Raw genomic sequence first — 18,771 nt, forward strand, 5'->3', positions numbered from 1 at the left:
CAGATTAACCGAACAGAGTATTTTTGATATATATAAATTGTGATATATTTCTGTATAGTCAGGGCTACCCAATTAGCCCACGAATGTTCCTGGCGCTGTGGAATTGTAATGAGCCATCGGGCGCCGGTGTGTCTGCGTGCTTTGTCCGGATCAAGGCTTCACCTCCCAGATTGAGTGTGCAGGGGGGAGAGATAGCAGGACCTGGCTGTGTATGTTTAAGGGCCACAAATCACACTTCCAGTCAGCCTTTCCTCTGTGAAGAAATACCGATGGTAGACTCAGAGGCACCAGGCTTAAGAGTGGGGTGCACTAAATGGGACTCTGACTGACAGTGTGTGCGCATGTCCCACCTACCAGGGGGCATGTACCAGCTTGCTTCCCACGTGAGCTGGCAAGAGTTAATTGGGTTCAGATAATTGTTCTCCAATACCTGGGTCCCAATGTTAAGGAGTAGAGGCTAAAATATATTTAAGAGACTGTAAGCCCTCTACCCAGGGTCTTCGTTTGTATCCTGTATTGTTGAATGAATTGCTCGCCTGAATCCTGGCTACTTCATGGTCCCCATCCCATGTAAGTGTATATATTCAGTTTGTTATTTGTCCAACATTGTATGTCCACCTTATTTGAAGGAATAAAATCTCTTTATCATATCACAGTCGTATTCAATTCAACCCAGTAATTTGGTGTATATTATAACCCTGTAAGCTATCGTGACAGTAGTGTTGAATATTAGAGAGATGTAGTAGTGTTGTGTATTAGTGAGGTGTAGTGGTGTTGTGAACTAGAGAGGTGTTGTATTGTTGTGTATTAGAGCAGGGGAGTGCAAACTGGGGGGCGCAGGATTTTCGGGGGGGTGGAGGGGGCACAAGCAGGGGGTGCAGGGAGAAGAGTTTGCGCACCCCTGTATTAGAGAGGTATCGTAGTGTCGTGTGTAAACCTCCCCCCTGTGGGTTTACTATTGTACTTCAAGGGGTTAATGGTAAGCAGTAAATGGTAAGCTCCACCCTGCGGTGACACAGGGGTACTGTGTCATAAGAGGTATAAAAGAGGGAGAGAGAGTTCTGGAAGGTTAGGTCAGTGGAGGGGAGGGGAGAGGAGCCGAGGAGAGGAGCCTCTGAGTAAAGGTAGGGGAAATGTTACCACGTTATAGAAGAGATCGTGCTCCCCTTTGTTGTGTTTTAGCTTGGGACAGTGCCCTATCAGCTATACCACAAGAGACAAGCAAGTCCCAGAAAGGGAATGCAGACAGGCCAAAGTGGGCTACGCAGAGAAGGCTCCAGGATGTCAGGGGATCAACCCTACAAGTAGATCGCCATCTCCAGTGTTCATAGTCCCCGAGGAAGTGGCAGTTCCACAACAGGGCTGGAGATTTAGAGTAACTTGCACAGAACAGGCCGGATATCATCAAAGGCCCAACATAAGTGGGATCCCATAGAAGATGATGGAAAGGGGGGCCTGGTACAATGAAGAGGAAGTAAATGCACCTCCCAAGGAGTGTTGAGTGGGCACTTAGGGAAGAAGTCTGTGATAGCGGTGTTGATGAGAAAATGTACAACTAAGTCAATATGATAGAATACGTGAGTGAAGTGTGCCCATGCCAGCTTCTGGCACCCATTATTCTCATCGCCCAGCCAACCGCCTCCAGCCCTAAGACAAGGTGAATCTATGCTGGCCTGGACATACACCATACACCAATGTGAACTCCCTAGGATTAGAGTGGTGTAGTAGTGTAGTGTATTAGATCGGTGTAGTAGTCTTGTTTATTAGAGGGGTGTAGTAGGCTTGTGTATTAGAGCGGTGTATTAGGTTTGTGTAATAGAGCGGTGCAGTAGTGTTGTGTATTAGAGCGGTGTAGCAGTCTTGTTTATTAGAGTTGTGTATTAGAGCGGTGTAGCAGTCTTGTTTATTAGAGTTGTGTATTAGAGCAGTGTAGCAGTCTTGTTTATTAGAGTTGTGTATTAGAGCGGTGTAGTCGTGTTGTAGTATTATTCTGCATTAGAGCTGTGAATTACAGTTTGCAGGTGATTGGTGTGGTGTAGTTGTGTTATAGTGGCGTAGAAGCGTGATGTAGCAGCAGTGTGTAGTAGTGTGAAGTGTGATATAGCAGAGCAGTATATGTGTGGTGTAGTAGTGCAGAGTATTAAGAGTGGTGTAGTAGAGTAATCCGTCACCTGCTCTTGGTCCCTTTGTCACAATACACTCTTATGTAGAATTCGCCCTCCTGGTTGTGACCATCAGTGGAAGGGACAATGACATACTCCCCTGGTGGCAGTGACACGCGCAGAGTGACACCGCGGCTGTTCTGGGGCTGCCCCGTGTCACCCACTGGGCGATTCCGTGTGAAGAAACCACGGTCCAGCCGGGGGCGCTTGACCTAAAAGATGTCACTGTGTGAGGGGACAGACTGCCAGCCCCCCTCGGTCTGTGTCACTGTCCTTCTGCAGGGAGAGGGACAGACTCCCGGGCCCCTCTGTCTGTGTCACTGTCATTCTGCAGGGAGAGGGACAGACTCCCGGCCCATCTGTCTGTGTCACTGTCATTCTGCAGGGAGAGGGACAGACTCCCGGCCCATCTGTCTGTGTCACTGTGTCATTCTGCAGGGAGAGGGACAGACTCCCGGGCCCCTCTGTCTGTGTCACTGTGTCATTCTGCAGGGAGAGGGACAGACTCCCGGCCCCTCTGTCTGTGTCACTGTCATTCTGCAGGGAGAGGGACAGACTCCCGGGGCCCTCTGTCTGTGTCACTGTGTCATTCTGCAGGTAGAGGGACAGACTCCCGGCCCATCTGTCTGTGTCACTGTCATTCTGCAGGGAGAGGGACAGACTCCCGGACCCCTCTGTCTGTGTCACTGTCATTCTGCAGGGAGAGGGACAGACTCCCGGGGCCCTCTGTCTGTGTCACTGTCATTCTGCAGGGAGAGGGACAGACTCCCGGCCCATCTGTCTGTGTCACTGTGTCATTCTGCAGGGAGAGGGACAGACTCCCGGCCCCTCTGTCTGTGTCACTGTCATTCTGCAGGGAGAGGGACAGACTCCCGGGGCCCTCTGTCTGTGTCACTGTGTCATTCTGCAGGGAGAGGGACAGACTCCCGGGCCCCTCTGTCTGTGTCACTGTGTCATTCTGCAGGGAGAGGGACAGACTCCCGGGCCCCTCTGTCTGTGTCACTGTCATTCTGCAGGGAGAGGGACAGACTCCCGGACCCCTCTGTCTGTGTCACTGTCATTCTGCAGGGAGAGGGACAGACTCCCGGGCCCCTCTGTCTGTGTCACTGTGTCATTCTGCAGGGAGAGGGACAGACTCCCGGGCCCCTCTGTCTATGTCACTGTCATTCTGCAGGGAGAGGGACAGACTCCCGGGCCCCTCTGTCTGTGTCACTGTCATTCTGCAGGGAGAGGGACAGACTCCCGGCCCCTCTCTCTGTCTCACCTGCTCCTCAGGAACCTATATGGGAGATAAAGATAAAGAATGTTGTTAGTGGGAGATTAAAGAGACACAGTGACACTATACAGTAGGTGACACAGTGATAGTAAGTGTGATGACATTTTAATGACTTGGTGGCGTTAGTAGTGCCATTATCAGTGACACTGTGAGTGACGAAGTAACACTATAGGCAATACTATGAGTGACATGGTAACACGGTTATGCAATGACATTATAGGTGACATTTTAAATGACAGTGACACTGTGAGTGACATGGGGACACTCACCCTATACAGGTGACATGCGATGTGCAGATTCTCAGTCTGTCTGTTCGTCTGCAGCAGCTGCAGCAAAACCAGATGAAGCTCTGCCTCATGCGCTAATTTAGGCTCCACCCCACGCCCAGAGCCAGGCTCCTCCTCCTGAGGCAAAGCTCCTCCCACTTGTAGCCGGAACTGTGGGTTACTGAAAAAGGACTCTGATAGATAGGAAGTTATATACACTGTATGAGTGTGTGTATATATATATATATATATATATATATATATATATATATATATAGTGAATGCACACTCGTATACGCACTCATATACTGTATACACACTTTTATTCATAGATGTACATTTACACTCACAATCATACTTCAGCGCAATCACGCACAGATACTGACACTTATAAACATACACGCTCACTCACACTCGCTCAAGCACACACACACACACGCTCACATTCAGGTATGTGTAATTACTCAGTCTCCGCCCGCCTCCCGCGCTGACGCCGACCTTCCAGCGTCCCCGGAGCTGAGTAACGCCCCAATGGAGCGAGTCCAGAGTCACCCCGCAGAGGAACAGGCAGGAGAAGAGGCGGGAGAAATCATGGCAGAGCATCCTGTGTGTGACATGCAGAGCGTCAGAGACACGCAGAGCATCCTGTGTATGACATGCAGAGCGTCAGAGACACGCAGAGCATCCTGTGTGTGACACGCAGAGCGTCAGAGACACGCAGAGCATCCTGTGTGTGACACGCAGAGCGTCAGAGACACGCAGAACATCCTGTGTGTGACACGTAGAGCGTCAGAGACACGCAGAGCATCCTGTGTGTGACACGCAGAGCGTCAGAGACACGCAGAGCATCCTGTGTGTGACACGCAGAGCGTCAGAGACACGCAGAGCATCCTGTGTGTGACACGCAGAGCGTCAGAGACACGCAGAGCATCCTGTGTGTGACACGCAGAGCGTCAGAGACACGCAGAGCATCCTGTGTGTGACACGCAGAGCGTCAGAGACACGCAGAGCATCCTGTGTGTGACACGCAGAGAGTCAGAGACACGCAGAGCATCCTGTGTGTGACACGCAGAGCGTCAGAGACACGCAGAGCATCCTGTGTGTGACACGCAGAGCGTCAGAGACACGCAGAGCATCCTGTGTGTGACACGCAGAGCGTCAGAGACACGCAGAGCATCCTGTGTGTGACACGCAGAGCGTCAGAGACACGCAGAGCATCCTGTGTGTGACACACAGAGCATCAGAGACACGCAGAGCATCCTGTGTGTGACACGCAGAGCATCATGTGTGTGACACGCAGAACATCAGAGATACGCAAAGCATCCTATGTGTGACATGCAGAGCATCCTGTGTGTGACACGCAGAACATCCTGTGAGTTACACGCAGAACATCAGAGACACGCAGAGCATCATGTGTGTGACACGCAGAACATCAGAGACACGCAAAGCATCCTATGTGTGACATGTAGAGCATCATGTGTGCGACACGCAGAACATCAGAGACACGCAGAGCATCCTGTGTGTTACACGCAGAACATCAGAGACATGCAGAGCATCATGTGTGTGACACGCAGAACATCCTGTGAGTGACATGCAGAGCATCAGAGACACGCAGAACATCAGAGCATCATGTGTGTGACACGCAGAACATCAGAGACACGCAGAGCATACTGTTTGTGACACGCAGAACATCAGAGACATGCAGAGCATCCTGTGTGTTACACTCAGTGTCACGAGACACGCAGAGCATCATGTGACTGACATGCAGAGCATCCTGTGTGTGACACGCAGAGCATCCTGTGAGTGACATGCAGAGCATCAGAGACATGCAGAGCATCCTGTGTGTGACACGCAGAATATCAGAGACATGCAGAGCATCCTGTGTGTAACACTCAGTGTCACGAGACACACAGAGCGTCAGACATGCAGAGCATCGGAGACATACAGAGCGGCAGACATGGAGAGCATCAGACACACGCAGTGTCCGACATGCAGAACATCAGAGACATGCAGAGCGTCAGACATACAGAGCGGCAGAGAAATACAGAGCGGCAGACATACAGAGCGGCAGAGACATGCAGAGCGGCAGAGACATGCAGAGCGGCAGAGACATGCAGAGCGGCAGAGACATGCAGAGCGGCAGAGTCGGGGAGCAGCAGAATTACACTATGGCAAATAGTAGAAAATCTGTTTTTCCCTCAGTTAGAAAGGGTTCTATTACATTTAATATGTATGCGTCCGGGAAGTTCCCCTGAGTATGATGATGTGATGCCATACATCTGCTAACCACTAGGAGAGAGTTATTTAGTATTTTATAATCCCTGACAAAACTGGAAATGGAAAAATCCCACATCTCCCTGATCTCAGGCTCTGGTGGTAATCCAGTGGGGTGTAGTGTGCTGGTTTTGGGGTGTAAGTGCTCATTTATAGTGTCCAGCAGGGCGGTGAGGGACGCAACTGGGAAGCTAGTTATTGTTAACCCTCTCAGACACACATATACACATGGGTAAGCGACATATGACAATCAGGATGTCTTCTTTCTACCCCCTTTGTATCTAAAGCTCTCTCCCGTCTTAAACCTTTCTCACTTTCTGCCCCACACCTCTGGAATGCCCTTCCCCTCAATACCCGACTAGCCCCCTCGCTATCCACCTTTAAGACTCACCTTAAGACACATCTGCTTAAAGAAGCATATGAATAGCACTGTGGATAATCATGGACACATGATACATAAAGCTTGGCCCCCTGCAGACGCACTTACTAGTATTCCCTCCTACTGTCTCTGTACGTTCTCCCTACCTACCAATTAGATTGTAAGCTCCTCGGAGCAGGGACTCCTTCCTTAATGTTACTTTTACAGTATGTCTGAAGCACTTATTCCCATGATCTGTAATTTATATTATTTGTTATTTATATGATATGTATTACTACTGTGAAGCGCTATGTACATTTATGGCGCTATATAAATAGAGACATACAATACAATACAATCAGCAACAGCAGAGCATCAGAGACGAGCAGAGCTTCAAAGACACACAGAGCATCAGACACACAGTCAGACACGCAGAGCATCAGACACACAGTCAGACACGCAGAGCATCAGAGACACACAGAGTGAGAAGCAGAGCAACAGAGACAGGCAGGGAGTCAGATACGCAGAGCATCACATCCAGAGTCGGACACGCAGAGCCTCAGAGATATGCTGTGTCAGGTAGAGCATTGCGCCTTTTACCAAAACTCCCCATCTTCTTTCTGCAGGTTTAACTCCTTCCGCTCCGTCTCTGCCACAGACTCCCACTCCAAAGACCTAAAAGGGAGCAGGGAGCTCATTCATTGGAAGACAGTCTCACTCATTGGAAGACAGTCTCACTCAATGGAGGACAGTCTCACTCATTGGAGGACAGTCTCACTCATTGGAGGACAGTCTCACTCATTGGAGGACAGTCTCACTCATTGGAGGACAGTCTCACTCATTGGAGATCAGTCTCACTCATTGGAGGACAGTCTCACTCATTGGAGGACAGTCTCACTCATTGGAGGACAGTCTCACTCATTGGAGGACAGTCTCACTCATTGGAGGGCTGTCTCACTCATTGGGGGTCAGTTTCACTCATAGGATGACAATCTCACTCTTTGGATGACAATCTCACTCTTTGGATGACAGTCTCACTCTTTGGAGGACAGTTTCACTCTTTGGATGACAGTCTCACTCTTTGGATGACAGTCTCACTCTTTGGAGGACAGTCTCACTCATTGGAGGACAGTCTCACTCTTTGGAGGGCAGTCTCACTCATTGGAGGGCAGTCTCACTCATTGGAGGGCAGTCTCACTCATTGGAGGGCAGTCTCACTCATTGGAGGACAGTCTCACTCATTGGAGGGCAGTCTCACTCTTTGGAGGGCAGTCTCACTCTTTGGAGGGCAGTCTCACTCATTGGAGGACAGTCTCACTCTTTGGAGGGCAGTCTCACTCATTGGAGGACAGTCTCAGTCATTGGAGGACAGTCTCACTCTTTGGAGGGCAGTCTCACTCATTGGAGGGCAGTCTCACTCATTGGAGGGCAGTCTCACTCATTGGAGGGCAGTCTCACTCATTGGAGGGCAGTCTCACTCATTGGAGGACAGTCTCACTCATTGGAGGGCAGTCTCACTCTTTGGAGGGCAGTCTCACTCTTTGGAGGGCAGTCTCACTCATTGGAGGACAGTCTCACTCTTTGGAGGGCAGTCTCACTCATTGGAGGACAGTCTCACTCATTGGAGGACAGTCTCACTCTTTGGAGGGCAGTCTCACTCATTGGAGGGCAGTCTCACTCATTGGAGGGCAGTCTCACTCATTGGAGGGCAGTCTCACTCATTGGAGGGCAGTCTCACTCTTTGGAGGGCAGTCTCACTCATTGGAGGGCAGTCTCACTCTTTGGAGGGCAGTCTCACTCTTTGGAGGGCAGTCTCACTCTTTGGAGGACAGTCTCACTTGCTCTTACTTATCACTCCAAGGTCCCTTGTACTCAATAAAGCCCCAGGGGTTTCGCAGACGCAAGAGACAGACCTCCTTGGAGCGACAGCGCACCTAGAGTGGGAGAGTGGGAGGTTGTGAGAGAGATGGAAGGAGAGAAAGACAGGGGGAGAGTGATAGAGAGAAGTGGAGAAAGAGGCTGGAGTGGGGGTCAGAAAGTGAGGGACGGAAGAAAAGAGAAATAAATGAGGGAGATAGATAGGAAGGTGAGGAGAGAGATCTCACTTTGCTCGCTCCTATCACTGTGTACGCATGTCCCAGCACTAAACCCTCTTCATTAATCCGTCCGATGTCAGAGGCCTGGGACACCTGGGGAGGAGGGAAGTCAGACTAATAAAGGGTGCTGTGGAAGTGATTAGTACAGGATATTGTAATAATAGCTTTATTTCATATAGCACTTTTCTCCCATTGGAACTCAAAGCGCTTCACAATGACAGTATAGTGCACAGTACCTAGGAAGTTTTACAGACACTGTCCCTGCCCCGTGGAGCTTACAATCTATGATTTTGGTGCCTGAGGCACAGGGAGATTAAGTGACTTGCCCAAGGAGCCGACTCAGTGTCATTGTTATCAGGGTCAGTGTCTTCTCCTTGTGCATGGGTGATTAGAGCAGGATAGTGTGTGTGTGTGTGTGTGTGTGTGTGTGTGTGTGTGTGTGTTTAGTATACAGTATGATACTGTTTCTGTATGATTAGTATGGGATGCTGTCTATGTGATTAGTTGTTGTGTGACACTGGCCCAGGTTAGTTAATGATAGCGCAGGTCTCCTTAGTACAGATTGCTGTGTGTGATTAGTAGAGGATACAGTGTGATTAGTAGAGGATACAGTGGGATTAAAGCACCAAAACATGTAGTACTGCACAATTGAACATTTTTGAACTGCGTTAATTTCAGCTCCGGGGACCCCTGCTTCCAGAGATGGGCTGCCGGTGTCTCTGTGAAGTTTACATATCCAGGTCACGCTGGCCAATAGGAAGCAGCAAGAGATGACATCACAGTTCCTATTGGCCCACGTGACATGGGACATTTAAACCGCCATTTCGTTAGTCACACAAGCTTCCTGGCTGCAGAGAAGCGGCACCCCTACGGAGGTAAGTATTTCTGGAAGCAGAGGGTCCCGAAGCTAAATTTAACATGATTCAGCTCCAGAAGACCCCCGTCTTCAATCCTGTAAAAAACATTGAGTATTGCTACGTTTTGCTGCTTTAATACAGGATACAGACCCTGATCTGCAGAGGTCTGTAGGGTTTTATTGAGGTACTAACCCAGTGTTTTCCAAACCTCTCTCATCGTGACCCACAGCTACACCAGGTTTCGGGAATAACCAATGACCTTGCATCCAGGTTAATGCATTTTTTTGCATACTAATAGAATAGGGTGATCATATTTTCCCCGGGATAAATTTCGCACATACGTGGCTAGCAAGCGCAATTCATGCACGCAAGGCCACCAAGCGCCCATTGCGCATGCGCACGAGCAGTTGGCAACTTGCCACCAAGCACCGGAAAAAAACGACTTTAAAAAAAAACAGTTCCCGGGACAAAAACGGGACAGTCCCGGCCAAACCGGGACATCTGGTCACCCTACAATAGAATGTTAGGTGGTTGTCTCAGAAACCTGGTGTGGCCACAGGTTACGAGGAGTGGTTTGAAAAACACTGCACTAAGCTAAATGAATGTCTCATTAAGTGCTAACATGTATCTTTAAAGCTCACTAACACAGTGTTAAGTGCTGTGTTTCGACGGTAAGGGCCTTGCATTAACTGTAACGGCCATTAGTGCTGATGAAACGTGAAATATGTGTTCCCTGTAACAACGCATATGCACACAGCAACGTTATAGTTACAGTAGCGCAGGAATTTAACCAGACATTCGCTGTGTCATTCCTAACGGTGGCGTTACTCCCACCCAGACCATGAGATATAGGTTTTGGAAGAGAGGGAGGAAGAAGTTGAAGAGAGGAAGGGGAGGGGAAGACATGGAGGAAGGGGCGGGGGGAAAGAGGGGGAAGGCGAAGATTTGGGGTGGAAGGGGCGGCAAAAGAGAGATGGAAAGGATGGGGGTGAGAGAGAAGGAGGGAGAGAGAGGGGGTGGGAGAGAGCAAGAGAGGCAGATAGGGAGGGAGGGAGACAGAGAGAGGGAAAGAGATGGGGAGGGGGGAATGAGGAAGTGGGAGGGAGAGAGACCACCTTTAGTTAAGACAGACATAACATTAAGCTTATGCTAATCAGATAAACAAGTGCCTTTTTTTGCAAGTTATTAGCTTCGTGGATATGCATTAACCTCAGGGAAACGAATGTTCGTTAATGATTTTTATAACCTCTGGGCCATAGTGTGTATGATTGGTAAAGGATGCTGTGTGTGTGTGTGTGTGTGTATTTAATAGAGGATGTGGTGTGATTAGTACAGGGTGCTGTGTGTGCGATTAGGAGAGATGTAGCGCGAGATTCATAGAAGAGGCTACGCACCTGTATGCAACAGCCCATGAGGACCGCGCCGTGCTCTGATTGGCTGACGATGGCCCAGGTCTCCTCGGGGGTGAGGGTGCTCACATTCACACACTCTGCTATTCCGCCCGTGAAGTCCTCCAGAGCCTCGGAGATACACCCCCCCTGCAGTGTGGGATACCCCCCACATACCCTGTATACATAGGCAGAGGTAATAAGGTGATGTGTGACTGTGTTGAGTTGTATATAGTTGTATAGTTTTGTGTCTGTATATAGCTATGTCTGTACAGTAGGCCTAGTTGTACCGTTGTGTGTATAGTTGTTGTGTAATTGTGTATTTATGTTGTGTTGTATAGTTATATAGTTGTGTTATTGTGTAGCAGTGTTATGTAGTTCTATAATTGCGTAGTAGTTGTGTTGTGTGTCTCACTTTGCATATGCCTTTTCAAGCAGTGCGCTCCACATCTCTCCCTTGGTGTCACTCTTTGTGTACAGGAGCTGTCCTCTCTTTGTCGGGAGTGTGTCATCTACCACAACGTCCACCCAGGAGCCGAAGTGCCACAACTGCGGGGACACAACAGCCACATGACAATTACACTACCACACAACACAACAATGTCACAACACAACTACACAGCCACAACACAATAGCATCACAAGACAACTACACAACCACATTACTACACAATATGTAAACTACACAACCACAACAGGACATCAAAACCATGACACAACTACACAACCATGACACACAACCAGAACAGAACAACACAACCTCAAAATAACATAATTATGATACAGATACACACCACAGTGGCACAAATGATGACATGGGCCATTATGCATGTGTAACCCATCTTATGAGTGTCTTTCTGTCCATCTTGGGGGTATCTCAAGCTCTTCCTGGGCTAATTATCCCATTTATTGCCTGTTTATGGGGTAGTTACCCCCTTGTTGCCCCTCTGGGGGTGGGGGTGGAATTATCCCCTTGTTGCCCCCCTGAGACTATTAAAGCCCTTGTTGCTCCTCACCCTGAAGTGGAAGATGCCGCTGTAGCCCTCGATGGCGGAGAAGCTCTGACCCTCCGGCACCACCCGGGAGAAGAGAGAGGGGGAGAGAGTGAGGGCCGAAATGGAGGACAGGAGCCAGCAGTCACCTGAGGGGGCAGAGTAAAAATGTGACACTGTGTGACAGCGTGTCATAATTGTGCAGTAGTGGTTTCGTAATTGTCATGTGGTAGTGGTGTAGCAGCAGCAGTTGTGTAGTAGTTGTTGTGTAGCAGCTGTACAATTGTGTTACCCAGCTCCCCCTGACATATATCCGTTGTACTAGCTCCTCTCTCGATGAATTTCGGGTCCGTGCAAAATTCCTGGGAGAGAAAACGAGACAGAGTGACCCCCTGACCCCTGACCTGAAAATCTGACCTGCCTAACCCAACCCATGCCCCCCAACCGTTTAAACACCAACGTTTAACCCATAAACAATTCATTTCCCTGACCCTTCACCTGCCGGCTCCTTACCCTCTAGATTTATAACCTTTTGACCCTTTACCGCCTGACCTTTCCTATATGACCCTTAACCCCAAACTCACATGTGGTCGCTTCCAGTCGACCTCGGGATCAGAGGTCACGTGGGGGAAGGCGGGGTCAACAAAGAGCTGACCCTCCTCCAGACAGGAAGTGCGGAGAGACTGGTAACACTGCCCCCGCCACATCCTAAAGGATGGGTATATAATTTATATATATTTATATAGAGGGAGATAGAGGAGGGGAGAGGGGCTAAGACAGGGTGAGAGAGGGACGGTGAAAGAGAGGTGGGAGAAAGAGGGAAATATAAAGAGCTGGGGGAGAGCGGTAGAGTAGGAGGGGGGAGACGGAGAAAGAGAGGGGAGGGAGAGAGGAAGGGGAGAGATAGGGAGAAGGGGGGGGGGGGAGTGAAAGAGGAAGGGGAGAGATAGGGAGAAGGGGGGAGTGAAAGAGAGGGGAGAGAGTGGTTGTGTGTAAGAAAGGGGATCAGAGAGATGGAAGGGGCCAATGAAGAGCCAGACCCTATCCAGACAGGGGCTTAGGGAGGGAAAATAAATTGGAGGAGAGAGATCAAGAGAGGGGAGAAAGGGATGGAGGGAGAGAAAAAAGAGAGAGAGAGAGAGGGGTCGGAGAGAGAGGTGCAAGTTGAGGGAGAGAGAGTGAAGGAAAGGGAGGAGTGGAAGAGGGAATGAGAAGGGTGGAGAGGGATTAAGTGGGAGAGAGGAAGGGGGAAATAGATGGGTTGGGGAAATGGAGAGAGAGGGTGTCAGATAGATTGAGGTGATAAAGCAGGAGAGCGGTGGTTAAGGAAGAGCCGAGCCCCCTCCAGACAGGAAGTGGGGAGAGATTGGTAACATACCCTCCGCCCCCCCCCCCCCCCAGATTCTGCATGGTGAATAAATAGTGTATATACAGGTAGAGAGTGGGGTGATAGGGGGTGGGGGAAAAGAGAGGAGGGGGAGAGAAAAGATAGACATAGATATGTATATACCTCTGTATCTGTCTCTGTCCACTTTCTCTCTGTACACAGTATATGCAGTATATATACTCTACTCTGTTTATATACGCCCTGCTTTTATGTATACAAGGATAAAGTGTACAGTACCAGAGAAGAAGAGGGAGGAACAGTCACCTGAGGTGACACCCTAGTAACTGTGTGTGTGTGTGTGTGTGTGTACAGGTAGTCCTCGCTATCCAACGTCTCACTTTACAATGAATGGCATATCCAACGCTTTACAATGGAGCCCTATGGAACGTTTTCCGACGCCGGAATGCGTTGTCCGACGCTCACCGCCACTGATTAACATGGGACTCGCTTTACAACGGTTTCACTGTCCAACGCCACGTCCAGACCGGATTGCGTTGGATAACCGAGGACTGCCTGTATAAATATATATATGTGTATGTGTGTGTGTGTGTGTGTGTGTGTGTGTGTGTGTATGTGTAGATATATATATATGTGTGTGTAGCCAAGTTCTCCCCTCTGAGGTTGTGCCCCTTGCTGTGTACCTCCGTTAATGCAGGAGAGTTGCGTCCGGTTGCGGGGGCGTGCGGATGCGCGGTCACGTGTGTCGGGAGCTCCGAGGGAGGGGGCGGGCAGCGGGAGGTTGCTGGTGTGCGCCGATGGGGCGATCGTGTCACCGGGGGCTCAGGTGATCGCAGAGAGGGATGCCGCCATCTTAGGGAGGCTTGCGCATGCGCAGAGGAACGGCGGCAGCCATTGGAGGTCACGCATGCGCAGTGGAAAAGCGCGCGAACGCTAGCCAATTAGGGAAGGCTCTGGGAAAGGACTACAAGTCCCATGAGCCTTAGGAGTACCCCACCTGATGCCTGGGAGCGAATAGGAGCTGGAGAAGTGCTGCAGGGAGTAATAGGAAGTGTGTCACAGGAGGTAGCGTGGCAGAGTGTGACAGGGAGAGGTAGGGGACAGAGGGTCCGTGTGGAGGGCAAGTAAGCCTCTTCACTAGGCCAGCACATACTCCCCTAGGTCCAAGATAGACCCTGAGTCATTCATAGCTTGTGGCTGCTACAGGGACAGGGCCCAGCTTAGGGAACGGATCCCTGTAGTGACTAGATATATTAGGGACACAGCAGATGCTGAACTCCTTGCAGAGAGGCTTGAGATCAGGCTTCGCTGGAGAGACTGCAGAGACATTGCCTTGGTGGGATCACCTTGACGACGTCGCGGAGAGAGGGAGGATCGGCTGATCCTTTGTGAAGCTTCATCAGACCATGTGCTGTCGCGCCCAGTAGGTAATAGTCTACAAGTGCACTAACATACCGGTGTATACCCAGGCACTGATCACGCCTATAAGGGTGGGTTCTTTGTGTGAGATACACATTTCTCTGGACACGGTGTGGGACACGGTGGTGGGTAGCACTGCAGGAGAGTAAGCCCTGCGAGGTGTGTGGTATTTGTATATATATATCTTGCTCTTAAGGGAGAATAATCCTTTAATCTATACTTATTGCATCACAGTAAAGGTTGTGTGATTTTACATTGCGTGGGTGTTTATTATTGTGTCCTGTGAGGGGCTGCTTCCGCTCTGCTGGGATCCCTCACAGGTGGAGGCGCTGCACCAGAGTAAGTACACACCCCAAGCTCTCTGTGGCAGAGGCTCAGGCTCCTGGAGCCAACAGGTATAAGAGCAGCACTAGGTAGTTTCCTGTGTTCTAGGGGAAACATGGCTACATGTGTGTATATATATATATATATATATATATATATATATATATATGTAGCCGAGCCCCCCTTTTCTCCTGCCGTAAGGTGCGGGGGAGCTGGCGGCTAGGTGTCGGAGCCCAGCATGATCGGGGAGCTGCTCCGGTGCAGGCGGTGGCCATCTTGGAATGTTGCGCAGTGCAGGCAAGGCGCATGCGCAGTCAGTGCGGCAGCCATCTTGTTCTCACGCATGCGTAGAAGAGGCGAAGCACATGCGCAGTGAGACGATAGTTGCAGCTGCCACCTAAGCGGCTCCGCAGGACACTACAGCGGCACACCAAGTCCCAGGCTCCTTTAGAGTGGGACCCACATGGGGGCAGAACAGCCAATAGGGCTAGAGACCAGGAAGAGAGAGTTTGGCGTGCAAACGGAACACACGCCAGTCAGAAGAATGAGGGCAACCAGAGAGGTAGTGCCCGGGGAGCAGTGCTTCTCTGGATTAGGCCTAGGGTTGCCCCTTAGGCCCCAGCTAGGCCCTGAGTCACAACCAGCTGAGTGTTGTAGGGAAGGCCCCAGAAAGGGACGCTTCCCCATTATTACTTAGTAACCGGTGATCGGATGGCCACGCGGTGATCGGATGGCCACGCGGTGCCGGTGATCGGATGGCCGGGTGATCGGATGGCCGGTGATCGGATGGCCACGCGGTGCCCTGCAGCTTGGGACCAGGCCAGGGCCCTATAGGCATTGTGTGAGACCCTCCAGCTGGAGCTCGCACTTCACAAGGCGGATCGGACGCGTAAGGAATGAGGGGATTAATGGAGGCCCCACGTCGTGGGACCTGACTGATCCTTTGTTTCATCCAGCGGTACCTAGGTAGAGTGCCCAGGGAGGTATATATAAGTGCACCAACAGTCAGCAGGGGTAGCGCTACCTCACAGTTGGGTGGGACTGACATTGGGAAGAACACCAGGGTTATTGGTGCCACTGCACCCTCAGTACGTTGGGGCATTGGGCTATACTGTGGGCTGGGATACTGTTATTGTATTGTGTGTGTACAGTAAATATCCGTTATATACCTATGTGTGTATTCATTACTGTAATAGTTCCTGTGAAGGGGTTATCCCGCCAACGCTGGGATCCCTCACAGGTGGAGGCACTGCACTAAGGAGAAAGAGCTCACCCCAGGCTACCAGCGGCGGAGGGTTAGGCCTCCTGTGAGCAAACAGGTATAGCAGCACATGTAGTTTCCCTTAGGCATAGGGAAAGGGGACTACATATATAACGAAAAGAGAAGCGCGTGTCACATAGTATAACGCTGTAAAACATTTATTGCCAGAATAAAAAAGAATGAGGTAGCACACTCACAAAGGGAGCTATATCATGCGCATTTAAAGAGAAATGTCTGTCGGATCGCACTCCTCTGCAGGGGATCCACATTGAACTTTCAGACCTCCAGACTGTTGTAACAGCAGTGTCCAGGAATCCAATACAGCCCCTATTCCAATGGTTGGCTGAGCTACTGTGTAACAAAGATGTAGCAGCGGTGTCTCGATACACAGACTGCTCACAGGCACTCACAAGCGTCTGGAGGTCTGAAAGTGCAACGCGGATCCCCTGCAGACGAGTACAATCTTTTTCTCTTTTCAATAGATTCATGTGGATGCAGGTTATCCCTCTAAGGCTACGTCCCCGCTGTCTGCGCTTCACGCGCGCCTGCTATAGCGGGCGCTGCAGCGGGGACCTGGCCTAAGGAGCTGCGGATCTGCCAAAGTCAACTCATATCCTTTTTATATCTATTTTGGACATTAACACCATTGTCCATTCATGGACATTTGTTTGTCGATACATATTATGTTTATCTTTCTAAAATATATATATATATTAATTGATTAGACACTCCTTTGTTTATATATGTAACATTGGCAATTTATATTGCCTTTAGCATATGTAAAAAACAGAAAAAATACTGTGCGCTACTACCTAACTAACTAACCTAAAAATAAAATATATGAATATATATAATATATAATATACAGTGCAGTGACTAAACCAAATAAATGTGTGGAAAAGAATAAACCACAACTCCCACAGTGAGGTATATAGAAAATAAATAAATTATATCACATAACCGTGTTGCTGTTAAGGGCGTCTGCTGCTATAAACACGGGGTGGCTCAGCACCCCACACACTCTAAGAAAATGGAAACAAAAGAAAACAGCGCACAACGCCAAATAGTGAAGCAAATTTTACAATATATTATCAATTAAAGGGGTAATAAATCTGCGTACATAATAAAGGTTGGTAAAGTGCATTTAGTGTGTTTCACACTGATTACCACTCGGCAGCTGTTGTCAGGAGAGTCTGGTGCTTGCTTCTCTCAGGTAGTGCCACTCCGTTGGTTCTGGGGCAGGGTTCTTGTCTGGACTTCTCATCCGTCGGTACTTTGCTCCCAAGGGAGTTTCCCTTTAAGCAACCAGGCTCCGCTGCAGGTATTGGTGCTCAGTGGGACCACTCAAGCTTCCAAGCCGTCTGGAGCAGCTCATGTAGCTCAACAGATGAATCCTCTGCATGGAGGTTAAACCGCAGCTTGCAGGGGCACACTCGGCGTGCCACGATGCCGCTCCGTCGCGGGACGCTGCGTGATGACGTCACTGTCTCCGCAGCAGTGATGGAATCGGCAGGGAGGTAAATAAAGTCTTGCAAAGTCTCTCAAAAAGGCTCAAATCAGCACACAAGAATGATAATAGCAGGGCAAAGCCAATAAATAGGCAAATAGCAAATATAAGGCAATAGAAATATGTCATCCAACGCGTTTCGTAGAATAAACTACTTCAGGGAACAATTAGGCCATTACCCAGAGGTCTTATATACCTCACAAAGATACCTTATTGGTTGACCAATTAAAAGTAAACCAATCATCTAAAATAGGTAAAGGTCAGTGTGATAGGGAAGATGGGTAATTTACTTTTAAAACAACAACTTTATTAACAAAATCGAAAAATACATATTAAATTGAAACCTACACATAAACAAAACCTAGCATAAATAATTAAAAACATGCTGGAATAAAAGAAACACAATATTAGTAACTTAAAATAGACACCATCATTAAATATATATAAAAGATGTAACTAGAAATATAGAGTAAAGCAAAGCAGGGAAAACAGAGATACAATGATTAGTAGCACATCCCCTGGGTTCAAAGGGGGGAAGGGCTAGAGATTTAATAAAGTGCCCAAATATCCACATCCTCATTTAACCCCTTAGGGGACATAGTATCTAACTTATGTATCCAATAAGTCTCTTTAGAAGACAATATTTTGACTCTGTCCCCACCTCTCCTATTTACAGGAATAAACTGAATCCCCTTAAAAGTGAGACTAGATGGATCTTTATTATGGTGTACCAAAAAGTGTCTGGATACACTGTGTTTTTCAAAACCATTTTTAATATTTCTGACGTGTTCCTGAATACGGACCTTAAGGCTGCGTGGTTTGGTGTTTGGTGTTTGGTGTTTGGTGTTTAGATGTGATCCCAAAATAGGATCATTGCACAATATACCCCAGTGTTTGTTAAAAACCTTTTCAATGTCCCTATGAACAGAATTAAAATCTGTAATAAAGGCCACATTGAGAGTATCGTTTTTTATATTTTGTCCTTCTTTATTTCTAGTCTTGGATCTATTTTGAATTAGCATATCCTTACGATCCATATTGCGTACCCTTATAATCTCTCTTTCTAGAAGTTCCTTAGGATATCCCCTCTCTCTAAATCTCAAGAATAGTTTATTAGCCTGCTTGTTGAAAACCTCTAAACTACTGCAGTTACGTCTGAGTCTAACGAATTGCCCTCCTGGTATATTATTTATCCATGTACTTTTGTGATTGCTATTCGCCATCAGCAAGTTACTAGTATCCACCT

The 18,771-nt window shown here is 48.9% G+C and overlaps 1 protein-coding gene across 6 annotated transcripts in view; it reads right to left on the reverse strand.

Moving 5' to 3' along the window:
- The window catches only part of LOC142499441 (calpain-1 catalytic subunit-like), a 19,073-nt gene extending 5,872 nt beyond the window's left edge, over positions 1–13,201 (reverse strand). For 2 of the 6 annotated variants that reach the window (XR_012802675.1, XR_012802674.1), the window contains exons 1-12: positions 12,254–12,795; positions 11,962–12,031; positions 11,694–11,818; positions 11,093–11,226; positions 10,684–10,855; positions 8,442–8,525; positions 8,185–8,270; positions 6,937–7,011; positions 4,169–4,308; positions 3,708–3,898; positions 3,427–3,441; positions 2,172–2,374 (exon numbers count right to left, since the gene is read on the reverse strand). Coding sequence is in view for 2 of the 6 variants with exons in the window: in XM_075608794.1 (XP_075464909.1) it covers positions 2,172–2,374; positions 3,427–3,441; positions 3,708–3,898; positions 4,169–4,308; positions 6,937–7,011; positions 8,185–8,270; positions 8,442–8,525; positions 10,684–10,855; positions 11,093–11,226; positions 11,694–11,818; positions 11,962–12,031; positions 12,254–12,376 (1,418 nt within the window). In the remaining 4 variants the exon portion in view is untranslated. Of the gene's footprint in view, positions 1–2,171; positions 2,375–3,426; positions 3,442–3,707; positions 3,899–4,168; positions 4,309–6,936; positions 7,012–8,184; positions 8,271–8,441; positions 8,526–10,683; positions 10,856–11,092; positions 11,227–11,693; positions 11,819–11,961; positions 12,032–12,253; positions 12,796–13,179 lie in introns of those variants that run through there. The other 4 variants (XR_012802677.1, XR_012802676.1, XM_075608794.1 and 1 more) reach the window with 3 other exon arrangements.
- Between the last annotated feature and the right edge of the window lie 5,570 nt (positions 13,202–18,771).

This window comes from Ascaphus truei, chromosome 7, assembly GCF_040206685.1.
Source record: "Ascaphus truei isolate aAscTru1 chromosome 7, aAscTru1.hap1, whole genome shotgun sequence".
Lineage (NCBI taxonomy): Eukaryota > Metazoa > Chordata > Amphibia > Anura > Ascaphidae > Ascaphus > Ascaphus truei.